Consider the following 20,768-nt stretch of genomic DNA (forward strand, 5'->3'; position numbering starts at 1 on the left):
AAGTACAAAAAAAAGAAAATCAAAAATCACCCAAAATCCAAAGTAAGGCTTTAGTAAGGCATATTCTTCAAAAATTTCAAAAAATTGAGATAAGACCATCAGTAGATTCTAAAGTCTACTGCAAATATGATGCACATACTAAAATGTGCTAAGAAAGCAGTAAGGTACAAAAAATGACAAAAGTCAAAAATCACATGAAATCGGAGGTAAGGCTTTTGAAAGGCATGTTTTTGAAAAATAGAAAAAAAATGATATAAGACGATTATTAGACCCTAAAAACTACTGCAAATATGATGCGCATACTTAAGATGGCCGAAGAAAGCAGGAAGGCACAAAAAATTATGAAAATCAAAAATCACCTGAAATCGGAGATAAGGCTTTAGTGAGGCATAATTTTCAAAAATTTTAAAAACTAAAAATTGAGGTAAGACCATCATTAGACTTTAAAAACTACTGCAAATATGATGCACACACTTAAAATGGGTTAAGAAGGCAGTAAGGTACAAAAAATGAAAAAAAAAAAAAAAAAATCACCTAAAATTTAAAGTAAGGCTTTAGTAAGGCATATTCTTCAAAAATTTCAAAAAATTGAGATAAGACCATCAGTAGACCCTAAAAACTGCTGCAAATATGATGCGCATACTTAGAATGGGATAAGAAGGCAGTAAGGTACAAAAAATGACAAAAGTCAAAAATCACCCGAAAATGGAGGTAAGGCTTTAGTAAGGCATAATTTTTAAAAATTAAAAAAAACAAACAAAAATTGAGGTAAGACCTTCATTAGACCCTAAAACCTACTGCAAATATAATGCACATACTTAAAATGGGCAAAGAAAGCAATGAAGTACAAAAAATGACGAAAATCAAAAATCACCCAAAGTTGAAAGTAAGGCTTTAGTAAGGCATATTCTTCAAAAATTTCAAAAAATTGAGATAAGACCATCAGTAGATTCTAAAATCTACTGCAAATATGATGCACACACTTAAAATGTGCTAAGAAAGCAGTAAGGCACATAAAATGAAAAAAAAAAAAAAAAAAAACAAAAACAAAAAAAAAAAATCACATAAAATTCAAAGTAAGGCTGAAGTCATTTGATGTAAGGCACGTTTTTCAAAAATTTCAAAAAATTTAAATTGAGTTAAGACTATCAATACACCCTAAAAACTACTGCAAATATAATGCATATACTTAAAATGGGCTAAGAAAGCAATAAGGCACAAAAAATGATGAAAATCAAAAATCACCTGAAATCGGAGGTAAGGCACATATTTCAAAAATTTCAAAAAAATGAAGGTAAGACAATCATTAGACCCTAAAAACTATTGCAAATGCAATGCACACACTTAAAATGGGCTAAGAAAGCAGTAAAGCACAAAAAAAATCAAAAAATCAAAAAAGAAATCACTCAAAACCGAAAGTAAGGCTTTAGTAAGGCATGTTTTTGAAAAATAGAAAAAATTGAGCTCTGACCATTATTAGAGTCTAAAAACTACTGCAAATATAATGCACATAATTAAATTGTGCTAAGAAAGCAGTAAGGCACAAAAAATGCCGAAAATCAAAAATCACCCAAAATAGGAGATAAGGCTTTATATATAAAGTAAGGCATACTTTTCGAAAATTTAAAAGAAATTGAGTTCAGACGACTATTAGACTTTTTTTTTTTTTTTAACTTTGGCCCTCTGAATGAGGCTGAAAGGATGTATATCACTTCGCAAAACCTTTATAAAGTGATTTTTTTCATAATACCACCCCATTAAGTGACTCTAAGGCAGTGGTGTCAAACTCACTTTAGTTCAGGGGCCAAATACGGAGCAGTTTGATCTCAAGTGTGGAATCGCAAAATTTTAACATTTGTGCTACTTTGCATTTCCATGTATGAATGATAGTATATAAGACACCGACAATATCCAAGAAATAGGTGACAGTTACTGTATTGTATCTAATTTTTTTTGGGAAATGTCAAATAAATTGAGGATTAAGCAGGATTTTGGAAAAATTAGCTTTCTTTCAACAATTTGCGAGTAAAAATTACTTCAATCATGTTATACAAAAATGGGAAAACTGCAAACTCCACTTGAATAATTATCAAGTTCCACTTCCAAATAAATCTGTTGAAATGGTATTATTTTTGCATGAATGACAATATTTGTCTGGATATGATACAATGATTTAAATTTTTTCTCAATTTCTGCTTAATTTCAATAAAAAATTTCCTTGAAAAGTTTCTATTTTTTAATATTGCACAAATTCCCAAGTTTAAAGGGGCAGTATTATGAAAAATGAGCTAAACAGCTGACTAACTCTGCTGATGCTGATGATGAGATAAACACACCATGGAGCAGCTTTTGTCAGACTCACAATCACAATAACCGCTTAAATAGCCATGTGTTTCACTGTGATGTGCAGTTTTTTGGCTGAAAACAATAACTAGTGTGTGCATAGCAAAAGGAAATCGCTATGGTAATAAAACTGTTGTGTGGAGTCCGCGTCTATAGACATGCCCACTCATGCATATGCATGAAGGCCCCAAAACAGTCAGTTTTTAGAACCGTAATTAAACTGACTTTTCTGAGGGTTAAAACTCTGAAAAACATGCGAGTTAGGGAGAATAAACCTTAAATACTGTTTTTGGGGGTTCTTAGAACAAATAGAGATGAGTGAAAAATAGCACAATACTGAATCTTTAAGTTCCCGTGGAAATCTGCCAGATATTTTACGCCCCTTTGCAACCATACTGAGATATCAACAACTAAATTATTTGGTAATTTACACAATGATTCATGTTTGTCAGTTATTTTGACTTTCCCACGCGGGCCGATTTTGATTGCTTGAAAGGGCCGGATTTGGCCCCCGGGTCTTGAGTTTGACACAAGTGCTCTAAGGGTAACGTGTGAGGTTTCCATGGACTCAGTGAGCACCTTGATGATGTGGCCAAAGTATTTGCCTCCGACGTAGTTGTCTGTTTTAATGAAGATCTCTCTCAGGATGGACTCTCCAATAGGATTGTATTTGGCGTTGAATTTGTCAAATCGGTGGAAAGTGTTTCGATCCTGAAAAAAACAGTACAATTATTACAACTGCACTCCTGAATAGCTGTTGGATCTGTCCTTTATGTGTGTCACTCACTGCGTGCATATCCAAGGTGTCCACGCTGAGGTCAAAGGCCGTCAGGTTCATGCTCTCAAACACCTCCATTAGTGTCTGACCTTTGTCTTTTTCCCTGTGCACAATCTCTTTAGGATACTTCTTCATGGCCCTTTTGATAAAACGTAGGAGGTGCTTTTGGTTCATGCAGGATGAAGCGTGAATGTGTGTGTCAACCTGTGCGACAAAATGAAAAAAAAACCACAAACACTGCAATCGGGCTCTGGACTTCAAATAATATTTATTAAAACAAAAAGAGGAGAAGAAAAAAAATCTCAAGATCACCTTACGGATATTATAAAAGTCTCGGTGTGGGACTTTCTTTTGGGCCGCTAGCTCTTTCATCTCATTTAGCAGAATGTGCATCTGAAACTTGGAGCTGAGATACTGCAGGCGGCGATAGCAGAAAGACTTTCTGTGGTAAAAGCAAGAAAAGATACATTAGGTTAAGTCAGAAGTGTTAAACTCATTGTAGTTCAAGGGCCAGTTACGAACCAGTTCAATCACAAGTGGGCCGCAGATTTTAGGCAGGAAAACAGACAATTTCAACAGTAATGTACCAAAGTTTGCACTTCCAGTTATAAATTAGACATCAAGTATGGAAGGAATCCACAATATCTTAGCAGTAAGTGTCAGATACTTAAATGTCCTTTGACTTTTGATTTTATGACCAATTGTTTTTTAATTTTTAATTTAATTTTAATTTTTTAATTTTGGATTTTGTGGAATCATTTCTGAAAAATTGCAGGATTTTAGAAATATTTAGAGCTCTTTCAACAACAATTAACAACTAAATGATTTGGTAATTTACACAATGATTCATGTTTTTTCTGTGGGTTGAATCAGATGCTCTAATGGGCCGGATTTGGCCCCTAGGCCTTGAGTTTAACCAGAGGTGAAAGCAATGGATTACAAGTACTCACATTAATGTAATTGAGTTGCATTTTGGGTACTTGTACTTTTTTGAGTATATTTCTAAATCAGTAATTTTCCTTGTATTTTAGTCCATTTCAAAAGAAGTAATTTGTTACATTTCTACACCCAACCGTTACTGAGTTAATTATTATTTTTTGCTGTAAAATGATCAACGCACATTGTGAAACTCTAAAAAAATTAAATTAAATAATCAAATGCATCACATCCTAGACGACCAACCAGATTCAATGTAATGTACAGCGCCCCAACAGCATTGAATGAAGGTTATTTTCTCAGTTTTATAGTTAATAAATTTAGCTATACTTAGAGCCTGAGAATTTAATTATTTTTTTTTTTTTTAATTCATTGGTGTTCTTAGTATTATTTTATTTTATACAGATGCCTTTGTGCAAATTAAATTAAATTCCTATTGTGCAAGATTTCGTCTCTTCCTTTTTAAAATTATACATGAGATTAATTACTAAAAATAAATGTGGGGGGTGAAAGTAACTAGTAACTTTTGCTTTGAGTACTATTAAATTGAGCTACTTTTTACTTGTACTTGAGTATTTTATGTATGACTTACTTGTACTTGTACTTGAGTAAAATTTCAATCAAGTAACAGTACTTCTACTTGAGTAGAATATATCAGTACTCTTTACACTTCTGAGTTTGATACATGTGAGTTCTGTCATAAGGTCATAGTGACGATCTGGTGTAGAATCAAAGATCCCTTCTGACTTACACAGGACCATTGATAATGAGGGCCATCATGACATTCATATCTGCGATGTACTCCTGCAGGTCTGGGTAGGGCAGATCCAGCTCTGTGCTCCTGTTGGACACATCACACACATAAGATCTACATAAGATCGGCTGAAGTCAACAAGTAATGGGAGAAACTTGTGCAAAAAACAGGTAAAGATGTGCACGTGTGCAGAAAGGGAATTTTGGGTAATTCTCTCACTTTTCCATTGTGTTTCTTGATGTGTACACATGCATGATTCCATCCACCATCTTACAGCCATAACCCATGTCAGCGGGGAAGCTAGCAGGGTTCTGGTTCTCGTAAGGGTGTGTTTTATAAACGGGTGGGTGCACAGTGTTTTCTGGGAGCAGACAGAACGTCAAAGTGTCAAAGCAAGGCGGTCATACAGTTTAACAACCTACACAGTGTGAGCCTGTTCAGTCTGACAACCATCCATTAAATATCAATCTATCCATTATAGTATCCATTCATCCATCCATCCTGTAAAATATCCATCCATCCAAACATTGATTAAAATATTTATCTATCGATCCATCCATTATAGTATCCATCCATCCTTTAAAATTATAAAATATCCATCCATCCATCCATTGATTAAAATATCCATCAATACATCCATCCATTATAATATACATCATCCTTTAAAATATTAAAATATGCATTCATCCATCGATTAAAATATCCATCTATCCATCCATCCACCAAAATATTAAAATATCCATCCAGCCATCCATTATAATATCCATCCATCCATCCTTCAATTAAAATATTAAAATATCCATCCATTCATTAAAATATCCATCATCCATCCATCCATCCACCAAAATATTAAAATATCCATCCATCCATCCATCCATTATAATATCCATCCATCTGTCCATCCATCCATTAAAATATCCATCCATCCATCCACCAAAATATTAAAATATCCATCCATCCATCCATTAAAATATCCATCCATTATAATAAAGATCTATCCTTTAAAATATTAAAAATATCCATCCATCCATCCAACGATTAAAATATAATCTATCCATCCGTCCAATGAAATATTAAAATATCCATCCATCCATCCATCTATAAATTTGCTATCATTGCTGGAAACTAAATTTAATGTAAAACTAAATTAAAACTTTGTCAATGAAGCTTGACATAAATCCAAATTTGAAGGAAGATGTTGCCATTTCACATAACCTGTTTGTGCATTAAACAAAAATGAGTCTTCCATACTATTCCATGTATAAAACAAAAATCCCAGTACAAATACAGTTAGTTTTTCTGTTACCTACCAGCAGTGACTGTGTTCTCTGGCACCTCCTCCTCGTACTCCTCTAAGTCCAGAGAACTTTCACTGAGCTCCTGAAGGTAGCATGCAGTTGTCCTGCAGAAGCTCTGCAGTGATAGGCCCATGTACTTCTGTCTGATGAACAGAGCTTTGACCACACATTTGGCGGCATCCAACAGATCTGTGAAGGGAACCTGGAACAAAGAACAAAAAACAATAGAGAAAAATGAACCAAGGACAAAAGCCGGAGGTGTTACTTACTTGTGAGAAACTACACAAATAGATTGTTTGCTCCTACTAAATAATACTCACTCTTACTCAGTGTCTCTGACTCACCCCACACTTCTCCTCTCCAGAAATAGAGACCCGTTGGTACTCCTTCTCAGGGGGCAGTTCTCTCTCCTGCAGCTCAGGGCTTAAGTTCTGCTCCTTCATGTATCTAAAGACACACCAATACCATAAATGTATGTTCTAGAGCAATGTTTTACAAATGGGGGTACGTGTACCCCTAGGGGTATGTAATGGCACTACGGGGGGTAATTGAGAGAAAGTGGAAAACTAACAAATGAAAACGTAAAAAATATAGGGTTTTATGATGTTTATTTTTAGTTCAAAATGATAATCATAATAATGATGATGAAAATGATCTTGAAAAGAACATGAAACTAAAATACAAGGGTCAGTCTTTGTCCCACACTAGGGCTGCACAATTTATCAAATTTTAATTGTGATTATGATTTTAGCTGTCACGATTAAATTAAACTGATCGTTGGCGATTTCTACTTTTAAAATGCAGGATCTGCTGCATACCCAATCAGGCACTTTCTCAACCCCGGGAGTCAGCCAAACACTAGGGGGCAAACACACAATTAAGGCTTCATTACACTATCTAAAAAAAGCGAGCGAGACTTCGGGTCATCCGGAATTGTGTGAGCCGCATCACTTACATTGATTTTGAATGTAATCTAGTCGCCAGAGTCGCTAAAGTCGCGTTTGGTGTGAACGCGCCTTAATGTTCTTGCCTTTTCTTTATACGCTTTTTTCAAGCAGTTGCCCAATGTACATTTTAAATTCTTGGGTTAATTTGTATTTTTTTTTTTAGTATTTATCATGATTCTTGTTTAAAGCTTTTATTTTGCCCTTTAAACTGTTCACATATTGCTTGTTAAAAAGTAGTTCTTTAAAAATACAGACAAATAATAATTGTGATTAACAATATTGATCCAAATAATCGCGATTATCATTATGGCCATAATCGTGCAGCCCTATCCCACAACAGGTGGGAGACGACAAGAAATGATAAAAAAACTATAGAGATATCGTTATTCAGGAGGCACTTAATACTGTTTCTTACTTACAATGGGATCCTTTGAAATGTGTTATCACTCATTCATTCATCAATATGCTCTATAGTTGATTTTTTTTTCATAGAAATGTTGAAGTCGGACAAAGGGGGTACTTGGATTCAGAAATAAAAGAAAAGGGGTACTTTAGCCAAAAAAGTTTGAGAACCACTGTTCTAGAAGTATAGGTCTCATATTGTGAGGTTAATAGTTACTCACTCCAGATCTGTAGCACTGTCTGTTTTCATAAACTCCTGTTTGGCTCGGAGGACGATGTCGGGATCAAACCTGCAGACAGAGAGGCACTCTTCACCACGTGGATGGTCATCACCCTTTAAAGACGGACAGCAAACACTACCATTTGGGTCTCCGCCCTCTCCTCCAATACGTACTTGACATCCTGGCTGATCTGTCGCTCAAGACGCTGACGCCTCTCCTCGAGCTGCTCGATGGGACTGTCCTCAGGAAACTCATAGGGAGCGCTTCTCATCTCACTCTCTGTCAGGCTGCGGGTGAACAGCTCCTGCATGTAGGCACACATACACTGTAAGCTGCACATTATTTGGTTCCCAGTAGCAGGCGATAACTAGAAGGTTTTCAACAAACAAAAATCAGCATCAACATCAGCTGACCTCAGCAATCTCCTTGTATTTTCCATCCATGGATGTTCGCAGGTCAATGGATTGTTTCAAGGCCACTGGGATCCCAGGCAAGGAATGCTGGGAAGTGAGAAGATGACGACCACTACGGAGCTCAACTGCAGATAAACAAAGGGAAAAGTAGGCAACTGAATATTTCAGGAAGTTTAAGGAACATTCTTTAACGATCAGGAGTCGCATTAGTAAACCCACTTATGAATAAAAAGTGACACGAAACCACTGATTTGTTACAAATGGGAAGTGACAAAATAGGAAAACCTAAAAGTTGATGGATGGCAAGAAAACAGTTTATTTTTTAATTTATTTTTTTTTCATTTTTGAAACTTAGATAAATATCGGTGCACCAGTTTGCATTGGGTTACTCAAGAAAATGTGTCTATTAATAGTAACGTACCTGATGTCTTTGGTAGCATAAAGATTGGTGATAAGACCTCATATGTGCTTATTAACTTTCACCCATTTATTTCCCAGTTTGCAAAATGAATTAATGAATGTATAAAATACTTTGTAAAATAATTAAACATTAAAATAATGAAAGCAATAACAAAATATGGAGCAAAATAAGATTGAAGTAATACTCAAGTATCATAAAGGAAAAGATTCAAGCACAGTATATATTAAGTAAGTATTCCTGAAAAGAAAACCACATTTTTCCACGGTCATTATATCACGACCCCCTTTTTAATTCTTTTTTTTTTTTTTTTTAGAATTCAACCAATTGAATTTAGTTTTTCAAAAATAGCTGTTGAAAGCATACACATATAGTATATATATAATATTTTTTTAAACATAAATTGCTTGTCAAAAGAAAAGGTTCTTCTAAAATACAAGACATTAAGAGACATTAAGAATTCGTTAATTTTTGACCCACCCAGTACAGGTCTGCGACCCACTTTAGGGTCCTGACCGACCAGTTGAGAATTGCTGTACTAGAGGCTTTGAAAGGATGCTGGAGATGAGCATTTAAAGCAACAATGGGAAACATATACTTTACATAAAGAGGAGCTTATTCATTGTTGAAGGAAACATGTTATTACAAATGTTCATCTTTCCCCGGGTAACAATGCACTTTCCACTGAAATATTTAGAATCCTAATAAATAATTCATCCAGAGCATGCCTGAGTGTCACTGAGCCTGCTGTCAATCTGGATTTATGGCCTAGAAACCACAGAAGGTAGAAAGACACACAATGATGCCAAGAGTCTGATATATTTGAATTCTACACAGCAGGTGTGAGCACAACCCTCCCCCAGGCAGATGAGACTGATGACTGGGCCCATCAGGGCTCAACAAGTCTAAATAAACACACTGCACATTTGGTAAAATTCACACATTAGTTCTTATAAACAGCACAGAAAGATGATGGTAAACATATTTGCCAAACACACAGCATTTATAATCTTGAACCCAGTGAACACAGAGGAAAGGTTGGCCATTTTTCAATTATAGTTGCGTCTTCAATTATCCACTGCAACTCAATTACGATTACAGTAACTGACAAAATTCAGAGACAAATTTCACTGTAGGGCTACATTGTATATTACATTACATAATTGTGTTTTTTAGTGTAGGAGTAGGGCTACGTGGCTTCAGGTTAAATCTCTGAAGGGATACGGGATATAAAGGAAGTAATACTCTGCACCGTCTCACAGACAGATGCTCCTTTAGATGGGGGCTGCATCTATGCAATGTGACAGCTGCCTGGGATATTTTCTGTGCTGTCAGACTGGAGGGCATATCAAACTATCATGATCACAGTGGACACTGGTGTGGAGGGCAGCGGGCGTCCTGTGGCAAAAACATCCATGTTGGTCACTGGAAAGCTGAGCCCCCCCTTCCCCGTTAGAGAGCAAAACACTTTGAAAATAAAGTCTGGCATGTTTCACCTGAAGTTAAACTGTGTGATCCTTAAATTCAGGTGTTCTGATAGTACAGCAGAAGGATCAGCTGACATCACAGCATCAACAAAACAAGACAAAAAATAAACAAAATACAACTCAAAAATCATCAAAATAAGACTTGACAGTGTCTGCTTACAGAGAGGTTTCCAATGCATCAAACACATCAATATTTAAGTAGCAGAAAGAAGAGAGTGTCAACATCAACCGGACTTTAACCAACGTGAAGGAAAGTCACCCCAAGGCCGAGAGAAGTTACACGTCAGAAGTCAAGAACCATGATTAGAAAGTTGACCAACAGAGCTGCTCATTCTCCCCAAAATAAAGGCATCAGGATGGGGACGGATGAACAGATCTACTAAGAGGTCAGAGATCACAAACATAAATAAATAAATAAAACTGCATGTAGAGACCTTGGCTCCCACAAAACACAATGTGACACTATTGAATTACAACCCAACGCAAGTACAAGAACCAAATTGAGTTGATTTAGTTTTTTTACAGAAAGACAATTAGAAAAAGTGTCTGCAATAACCTTTTGTTACACTGTTAAAAAAAGTGAATTATTCTGTATATAAAAATTACAAAACAGAGTTTTTCTCCTCATCATCACATTAGATGAGATTCAACTTGATTGCCATTCCAAAAACAAAAGGTAACAAAGTGTATTGTCCATCTTAACAGGAGTGCAATATGTTCAGGATGTGGCATGTGAATAAATATAGATATTTGATACAGAATAATTCACATTAAATCAAAGCTCAGATGCCAGTCTACCACAGGGTGTGAGACAGGATCCCTGCACATTGTGTTAAATGTGTAACCCCATTGGTGCAAGCATCCTCTCCAAAAAGCAAATACTGAATGAAATGATTACAGGATGATTGAAGGAGGTTACGATGATGCCTCACCCCCTCCTGCATCATTCCCTTGCTCTGATTCAAACAGCAGACTTCTCTGCTTATAGTCCCTGCAGCTGCAGGAATTGCACATCTGCATGGCATCCTGCTGTTTCCAGTTGAACCATCCTTCCTGTACCTCTGTAATGCCTCCATACAGAATCATAACAAAAAGCCTTTTCAGTCTGATGTCAGACTTTTAGAAGTTTTCTAAAGATCTGAGCTTTTTTTGTTCAACTCTGCATGTTTACAACAGCCTTAGAGATGAGAAAGCCAGTTTGTAGGACAATCAATCAGCACACATTCTGCAGAAAGCACTAAAGACAGCACAGCTTGGGGCTTTTGCACAAAGCCACCATGGGACAGGCGGAGGAACGAGGGTTGGATTGTAAGAGAGGGAAAAAAAAATGTAGGGGGTTAAAGGGGAAAGGGCTTTTGTGTTTGTTTGTTTGATATAGGATGAGGGAAATGGAGCATACCTGCCTCCTCAGAGCTTAGATGACCCAGCAGCTAGAGGGCAGAGGAGGGAGAGCAACAACAACAACACATGATGGAGGATGGTGTCTGCTGTCCATTTAAAGCAAGATGAGAGGTAAGGACAAAATAAAACATAAACCAGGTGAACACAAGGCAAACCAAACAAAAAGGCATAGGCACACTTGCGCACCCAACAGTCCCTTCATCTGTCCCTGTCATACATACACAGAGCAGGTCCTGCAGATCCATGAACTCTCCCCTCACATCATCTCAGTGGGTGACCCCCCCTCTGCCAGCTTGCTCCAGCTTTGAGCCAGCTGTCGGTGCACTTGCTGCCTCTGGAGCTGATCCTCATCATTTGTGCATCTCTGACATCAATCTGGAATGTACCACGAGAGGTGTGGGAGGCAGGGGAGCAAGGCTTCCTGTCATCAGTGGATGTGGTTTGTCCCACTGTGAGATTTCTCCATTAGCACCCGGTCTCCTTTCCTCCTGTGTCGTCTCAGTCTGAGCTGTGTTTTGCAGAGAGGACCATGTGTTGGAGGTGTTTGTGTTGTCTCCTCTGTCAGCATGTGAGTAAAACAGCACTGACTCAGTGCTTAGGTTAAAAATCTTACAGCCTTCTTTGTCAGATGGATAGAAAGAGTTTGAGGGAGATGGCCAAACAAATGACACCACATCTCCTCTCACATGAATGGAATTAAAGGGCCAGCACAAAACCCTCATTATGGATTCTGGGAACAGTTTCTGAAAAAAAGTTGCTCACAATGGGAAGACAGACCTGCATTGAAAATGTTATCATCTTGACCTAGATTGAAAACAATACAGACATTACGCTGTCATTATCTGTCATTAACATGAATAAGGTGTCATGACGGCTCTCATTAAGTGTCATTCGCTAAATTAAGACACTTTTCGATAAATTATGACACCTTTGGAGCTACGTTTTCTTGTCTTTTTGTATTATTCTGTTTTATAAAGTATTGCCCTGTTTTTATTATTCTGTTTGTATTGTTAAGTTTCCTTGGGTGGCCTGAAAGGTGCTTTTAAATAAAATTAATTATTACATTATTATTATTTTATGTTGGCATTTTTTGTGTTAAGTGGAGGATCTAATGGGGTTAGGGAGGGTTACGGGTTAGGGTAACGAAGGGTTAGGGTAATGAACAATACTTAATGACAGCCTTCATGACACCTTATTCATGCTAATGGCAGGTGTCATGTCATAATAATGACAGTGTAATGTCAGCCTTATGTATAAAACTTCAAGTAAAGTGTTACCGAAATCTGCCTTGCAACTCTCTTTGTGAAAGCCTCACTGCAGCTATGATATTTCTATATTTGTCGTTCTTTTGCGACGAGTGTAAATTTGCAATGGACGACTAGTTCAACAAAATATTTGACTGGAGATTTTTTTCAAAAAAGAACATTTCTAAACCTATACTAACAAGCTTGCTGGGCTGCACTTTTACAACAAGTGTCAATATAGTCATCCCATGCCTCACAACGCTCTTCAAACTTCTATGAAAGACTTCATAAATATTTTCTTAAATGCTGAGGAGCTCTAAATCGGTGTTTCCCAACCAGGGGTACTTGTACCCCTAGGGGTACGTGAGCACATTGCAGGGGGTACGTGGAAAAATTAATCAGAATCAGAATCAGAATCAGAATCTTTATTGACCAGGTACAGTTTAGAACAATACGAGGAATTTGACTAGGTAGTTGCAGTGAAAGGAGACACATCAACACACCGGAGCAGCCATTTGCGGCGCCCACATATTTAGGTGAAAAAAGGGATCAATAACAGGAGGAGAGGAGGGGTGAGGGGAAAAAAACTGCCAGTTTGAAACTGATTTCCCTAAACAGAGAAAGCAGTGTGAAACCAGGAAAAAAACCGCCTCTGCAAACATAAATGTAAGCATGACACAGTCAAACAACTCGAGACAAGGCATGTAGGAAGGGTTGGGTGGGAGGTTGGCTGGGGGAGGGGGTCAGGTGGGGAGAACAACAGGAGTCCAGCCGTTTGGGGACATGGGCGTGCTGCCAGTCGGCGCTGCAACCACGCCTCCATGCAGCTGCGGTTGGGAGGTGGGGAAAGATGGCCGACGAGGCATTTGAAGTTGAAGACCTGTAGCTGCGTTACTGACAACCAGATGACGTGTGGAAAAGTTCAGCATCAACAGTTCCAGGAGGAATGTAGGGAAGGAGCGGGGGGAGGGAGTGGGGGGTAAGAGCCGCCGTCTGCAGAAACTTCCTGGTGATAAGAGTTGAGACAACCTTGGCTTTAGCCTTGGCTGGCTGGGGAGCCGAAAGGGGGATAAGCAATGTGATTTGATACAGGCTATGTTAATTTCCAATAGCCTTCTGTCCTGGGTCTCTCTGCTGTAATCCAATGAGTGGCCTAGTTTCCACTTCCAAGCCGGGTCTCGAACTTCTCCCAGTTGTTATCCATAACGCGTAGACGATCCAAAAGCAGCTCTTGCTTGCTTTTGATATCGATCAACACATGAGTCTGAGTGTTCAGAGCCCTGCTACATCCTTCAGAAATCACTGGCAGCTTTTCCAAAACAGTCGCCAGCGTAGTACGGACTTTTCGATAGATTAGGAAGCCACCAGCTCCGATCAGCAGCATGCCTACTATCATTATTCCAATCATGTACGTGGCCTCCACGTCTTCCACGGAAAGGATGGACAGACACACAACTCGCCACTTGTTCCAAGGGTCAAGTGTGTATCCAGCCGCAAACGTCCCGCTTGGACATGCGGGGTCACCACCCCTGGTTCTTTGCGTCGAAAAAATCTGATCGATAGCACTGAGAGACCAACTAATTAATTCCATTATTCCGGTTTTGGATGAGTTGCAGAGAGAGGCTCTTGTTAGTTTCACAAGACCTGACAAAGCAGCAGCTGGGAGAGAGATAAGACGGAAGGGAGGGAGAAACAGAGAGTGCGACTGACCTCTTCGAGAGAAGCAAGAAGAATTTATTTCAAAGATTAATGTTATCATAAGTCAGTCAATAAAATGGTACGTGTGAGCAATGAATTGCTTTTAAAGGTTAAACGCCTGTTTAAAGGGGTAAATGTCATAACAGTTATATATAACACAGGCAGGTTAATGATTTGTTTTGTATGTATTAATTTATTTATATTACTTATTATCTTTATGTATTTTTTTTTTCTAATTTCAACTTTATTATTTTTCTTTAATAACAATATAATCATAATATATTAGTATTGATAATACAGTATTAATAATACAAACGTATATTTATCATTTTTATTGCCTTGAAGGCAACATCATTTTATGTTTAATTTTAGGTAAATAAGAAAATAATGCCTAAATATGAATTGTTCATTTTAAAAAGATGAAATAAGGGTTAGACATGCGTTAAATATTCAGTTCTGTTATGTTCTACTTTTGGAGAATCGTGAACACGTATGAGTGAGGGGGTACTCATGGTATGACAAAAAGGCTCAAGGGGTACACAAGACAAGAAAGGTTGGGAACCATTGCTCTAAATCACCACTGTACTCTATAGAGTTTAGTCAAATGGTGATCAGGATCCTCTTATATCATGTGCACCTCTCCATCAATAATGTTCAGCACCATTATACAACAAAGACTACAGCCCAGAGGTCTTGACAAATATAAAAAGAGAAATGGAGTTAAAGAACTTAAAGTAAAACTCATCCTAAATAACAAAGATAGCTCAACTGAAGGACTATTGATATGTGACGTTTACAAGTAGAAATAAGAGGCGATTTAGAAGTTGAGTACGGAATAAAAAGCACTTTAAACACACCCATGTAGATGTGGATTAAGGTGTCTTTGCTCAGCTGTAAGGCATGTGTGTATCTGCAGTGGCAATCAAATGCTGCACTTATAAGTACTATAATACAGCATTTGTACAATTAGAGGAATTGATTCATCTTTATTTGCATTTTTTGTTTTGCTTACTTCACATTTTCTTTAATTTGTTTGAATCTATTATGACCTCCAACACAAGGATGTATTGGAGGTCGTTTTTAGCTCATATGTTTCGCATTAGAGCAGCAAAAGTCTGCGGTCAGCCACATTATTTACACATGGACGGCCAGACAGAAATAGTGCATATTCTACTGATTCAGAGGGGAAAAATAGAGGGAAAAATGCTACCAGCACATGAAGGATATGATGGCACTGACTGTTCCTTCCCGAGGAGCAGTTATTACTATATTCACCAGGGTGTAGATTGCTTTTTGCTTCACATTAAAAATCTTGGAGGTGACTGATACAACGAAGCGATCGGTTGTGACACCCTGCAAGTAAAAATGTAATCTGCAACTCACTTTGAAATGTGCTTTCACTTTGGTCTAAAGTTCATGGATTCTGGTCTGCATCTTCACACCTTGTATTGTACGTATGTTTGTGTGAGAGAGTGGGTAATTTGTCCCATTTCCTCACAGATCTTCCTGATTACCCAATTACCTTCTCTGCATATGGTGCAGTTGTACAGTGAGAGAGTGCTGCTGCATTATCTGCTGGGACGACGGCCACTAAGCGCACTCTGACGAAAACTAATCAACTTCTGTTTAATTTCTGTTTGCTTTGAGTATCTTGTCGAGGGCGAGACTCAGGTTGTGTCCTTCTTCTTAGTTGAAAGCTATAATTGATCTCATACCCTTGAACGAAGAATGGTATCTGAGTTGTTCCTTTATCTGTGATCTAGTGCAGTTCATTGATCCTGTTAGTAATACGTTTCTCTAAATGTCAGAATTTCCTGAATGATACTTGACTGACTGTAGGTGTATGTGCCAAATATTCTCTGTCTCTGAGTTTTCCTTGTAACCCAGGTATGAGGTTTGAGAATTATCTAGACACCATCATGTCACTGTTCCTTTGAATAAGTGTGTATAGATCAAAACATAATATAAATTAATGGAAAAAAGGATTAGGGATAGAAAACTGTATGAACTATGATTGTTATCTTCTGTAATAAACAATAAGTCGACATATTTCACATTAATAAGAAAAAATAATATGCTCCTTTGGATGAGGAATTTGCCCCTAAAAGTTTATTATCATTTAGTTTGATTATAAGTGGGCTGAATCAGAATAATCAAATTTTAGTACAACTGTGCCCTAATTTATTAACAGCAACTTCTAAAAGACTACTTACAGACCAAAGAGAATCTGATCAAAAGGAAAGCATTAAGTCACAAACAGCGAGAATAAACTATTAGGGTCTGACTAATCAAATATTGTTTCCCCAGTAGCCTTTAATCCCCCGAAGGCCAGATCACATGCTGTGATGGGCCCAAAACTGCACCACAGAGCCAGATTTGACATGTATGTGTAAGTCATTGGGCAAATTACTACATCTGTAACTGCAAGCATAACATATTAAGAAATAGCTACAGTATTAGGCAAGCATATGGAAGTGCTAAAAAAATGGAGCAGAGTAATGGTAAAATGTGAGTATTATTCTGATCCAGCCCACTTGAGACTAAACTGGGTGGAATGTGGCCCATGAACTAAAATGAGTTTGACACTCCTGGTTTACAGTAATCTAACTACTGCTTGGATTAATCATTGTGGTCGCATTTATTCACTACAGGCTCCATCTGATGGCTAATCGGGGCATCACACATGGAGCAGAAGAGCTCATCATGTTGAGATAGATTGATCATCAGTGTCCTCATTAACATCCAGAGGCACAAGGTAACCCAACGCACACTCAGAGTGAAAGACAATATACAAATACTTCTCCAATTTAAGATGCATGTAAAGGGTCCTTGAGTACTATAACCTATGCTTGCACAAAAACAGAAAACCACATTCAAAAAAGATATGAATCATAGTTAATGTACCAGTATGTATCACCTAAGTACTATAGACAAAACATCCACGAACTGTACCTTATAATCAGGAATGTCACTCCTCTGAACCGTGAGCTGACATCAGGTCGCCCTGCTGTACCATTAAATACGTGATTCACTATAACAAAGCCAAGTCCCACCCTCAGGACACAAGTCCACCAGATCTCCAGCAGACCAGATGTTTGCTCATGGGGCTGACAGAGACACACATAGATCTACACAGATTATCTATAGACGCAGTTGCTGATACACCCAAGCAGTGAGTGAGTGAGTGAGTGGTTATCAGCTGAAGGAGTGCTGGGGGTGGGTCAACGTTTCAGCCTCCAGATTAGGTTGCAGTGGTTAGTGTCTCTGAGCTCTGCTTCCAGTCATTACTGCATTTGTTCCTGACTAATGACTAGTGACAAAGGATGGGAACACACGGATGACTAGGCATGACGCAAGCCGAATGGGTTTGAAGAGAATGTGGGCGAAGTACAATGTGTGCAGAGGTCCCACACCAGCTTGTATTACTGTAAGAGTTTAGATGATAAAGTGTGGTGTAATAGTGTATAATTATTGCTAATTGTCTATTTTAATTGATAAGAAATGGTAAGAAACAAAGCTCCCTTCTCCAGAGACCATCAGGTAACAGGGGGCATGGCCAGCCTGAAAGAACCATCAAGTTGGCCACGCCCAGAAATAAGGACACATCAAAAAACGATCAGCAGACGCCTCTGAGGAAGACTGGCACTTGACAGTCGAAACATGTCAGAAGATCAAAGTAAATTTCCTGAAAAAAGTTGTAAGAATAAAAAAAGGCTAGGGTGACCATATTTTGATTTCCAAAACAGAGGACACAAAAGTCAAGGTTTTCTTGAATCTAGCATGAAACTGCCAAATTCAATATAATAAATAAATAAGTTTAATTTCCATTTAATTTCTCCAGTATTGGCTTCCTGTAAAATCTAGAAAAGTGTTAGCTTACAAAGCTCTACATGATCAAGCCCCTGTGTATCTTCGAGACCTGTTAGGGCCCTATCTTCCCGGCAGAGCATCCGCTCTTAGTTTGCTGGTCTTCTGGAAGTTCCTAAAGTGTCTAGAAGTAGAACAGGAGGCAGAGCGTTGTGCTACCAGGCTCCTCGACTTTGGAACCAGCTCCCAGTCTTAATACATGAGGCTGCTACTCTCTCTACCTTTAAGGCTAAACTCAAAACCTACTTATTTGCTTAAGCGTATACTATATAATAGTGTTAACCTAACCACTAGGAACAATGCTCTAAACCTAAAAATAGGAACTCAGGAAACTAAGATTATATAGCAGAACACCAACTTTATATTCAAACACGATCCACCATCTAGACATAGCTCTAATGGGCTGCAGTGGGATGATGCCCAGACACAGCCGGGTCGTAGACAACTCCCCCACTTCTGTTCCTCATTGCATAACCCATCACACTGTTCACACTGCTTCACACCATTTACACTGATGTCCACCTCAGATTTCATTACGTACAGCCAGTCCAAGACGAAATCTCATCTGTAGTGGTAGCATTTCCGAGCATGGAGTATGCCGCAAGACGTTTAATGTTAACCTAACCACTAGGAACGAGTGTATCATTGTGTACCATGTTTTTCTGCAGTCTGTGCCTTCTCCTCGCCCTCCGAGGGCTCTCTTTTCTGTTTCAGGTGTCTTGATGCAGGAGCTGGTGGTTCTTGATCAATGGTTCATGGCTCAACTTGTCTAGAACACTTGGATGGACTGATCATTGGTTCACGGCTCAACTTGTCTGGAACACTCGGATGGACTGATCATTGGTTCTTGGTTCAACTCGTCTGGGACACTCGGATGGACTCGTTCTATCCTATCCTGTTTGCCCTTCTGTTCACTAACCCCAACCAGTCAAAGCGGATGGCTGCATCTTCTGAACCTGGTTCCTCTAGAGATTTCTTCATATTAAAAGAGGGAGTTTTTTCTTCCCACTGTCTCTAAATGCTTGTTCTTGTTGGGTTCTTTCTTTCTTACTATGGACGCTATTTTTATTATGAGCTTTGTTGTAATTTGCGCTATATAAATAAAGTTTAATTGAATTGAATTTGTAAAATATCCCCAGACAGCCCGAACAAGACGTGAAAAGAAGACATGTCCAGGTAAAACCAGATGTATGGTCACCTTATTTAACATATTAAGAAACAAAGGTTGACAGAAAATAAATGTAAAAAAAACTAACAGAAAGCAAAAAAAACAGGGTGATTATCTTTCATTCTGGGGCAATGAATACAATAAAAATAGTAATAACTTTACATAGAGCCAATGCTTCATGACAAAACTCATGAACTTCCCCATGTGTGAGTAGATGCTGTAATGCTAATTTATTCTATGGTAATCTATCTGTACTGCATTCCCTTACTATCTTAGTTCATTTGACCAAGTGTTTTTGGGGGGGTTTTTTTGCACACAAAGAGAAATGATCCTGTATGCCACCAGTTAGCTACATCGGTGGTTCTCAAACTTTTTTGGCTCAAATATCCCATTTTTCTTACTTTTGAAGTACCCCCTTTGCCTGACAACAACATTTTGCTCAGAATACTATGAAACAACTAGAGCATAACGATGGAATGAAAAAGTGATGACACACATTTGAAAGGAATAGATTTAATTCTAAAGTTTCTTTCATTTCAGTCATCTCCCTCCTGATGTAGGACCAACACTGATCCTTGTATTTTCAGTTCAGGTTCTAATCAAGATCATTTCCATCATTTTTTGTGTTTTTGGGTTCATTTTGTGTATCTTGTTGTCGTTTGTTTTTTTTTTTCAGGATATTTTCGTGTGTTGTTGGTATTATTGAAATTATTCTCTCTCAGTTTTTGTTGTTTGTTCTTTTTATTGTTCAGTATATTTTTCTCTTATTTTGTTTGTTTTTGTTGTCGTTTGGTGAGTTGCTCGTAATATTTAGTATTATCATTTTTAACTAAAGATAAACATTCTAAAACCCCATATTTTTACTGCTTTCATTTGTTAATTATCCCATCTCTGTCCCTCTCAAGTACCCCCAGTAGTGCCATTGCGTACCCCATTTGAGAAACACTGAGCTACATGACGCTATTGTCATCTGTTGAGTTTCAAGTGCATTAACAAACCAGCACGAGGCGCAGAACACAACAGGCTAACTGCAGAGTGGGCGTCGCATCTCAGAGCTACTTTTTCACAGCCACAGTGTGTGATTCACCCACTTCTACTCTGCTGAGCCTCACTCCGCAATCCCTGCAACATCACAGACCCCTCACACACTCGCTGAAGTGAAGCACTGACGACATTGGACAGTGTGTCTGAGGGCGGAGACGGATTCTTGACACTGATAAGAAGTCATGTGGAGCCCATGAGATGCTGCTGCCTCCCTCCACATTGTTCACACTCTCCAGTGCTAATGAAGAGCTAACTCTTTCGGCCTATTGATGAAGATGAAGCTGCTGCACATTGCAAAGCGTCATTAATAAAAAAAGTGAAGCTGAAGTGCTGGAGGACCTTATCTTGA

The 20,768-nt window shown here is 38.2% G+C and overlaps 1 protein-coding gene across 5 annotated transcripts in view; it reads right to left on the reverse strand.

Annotated features, from left to right (window-relative positions):
- Positions 1-20,768, reverse strand: part of ampd2b (adenosine monophosphate deaminase 2b) — a 43,182-nt gene that overhangs the window by 14,452 nt on the left and 7,962 nt on the right. For 4 of the 5 annotated variants that reach the window (XM_028454097.1, XM_028454095.1, XM_028454094.1 and 1 more), the window contains 10 exons: positions 8,093-8,217; positions 7,853-7,983; positions 7,680-7,748; positions 6,454-6,556; positions 6,122-6,311; positions 5,031-5,172; positions 4,809-4,898; positions 3,434-3,563; positions 3,131-3,325; positions 2,923-3,054 (listed from right to left, as the gene is read on the reverse strand). In XM_028454097.1, the coding sequence (XP_028309898.1) occupies positions 2,923-3,054; positions 3,131-3,325; positions 3,434-3,563; positions 4,809-4,898; positions 5,031-5,172; positions 6,122-6,311; positions 6,454-6,556; positions 7,680-7,748; positions 7,853-7,983; positions 8,093-8,217 (1,307 nt within the window). Of the gene's footprint in view, positions 1-2,922; positions 3,055-3,130; positions 3,326-3,433; positions 3,564-4,808; positions 4,899-5,030; positions 5,173-6,121; positions 6,312-6,453; positions 6,557-7,679; positions 7,749-7,852; positions 7,984-8,092; positions 8,218-11,619; positions 11,756-20,768 lie in introns of those variants that run through there. The other variant, XM_028454098.1, reaches the window with a different exon arrangement.

Source organism: Gouania willdenowi, chromosome 7, assembly GCF_900634775.1.
Source record: "Gouania willdenowi chromosome 7, fGouWil2.1, whole genome shotgun sequence".
Taxonomy (NCBI): domain Eukaryota; kingdom Metazoa; phylum Chordata; class Actinopteri; order Blenniiformes; family Gobiesocidae; genus Gouania; species Gouania willdenowi.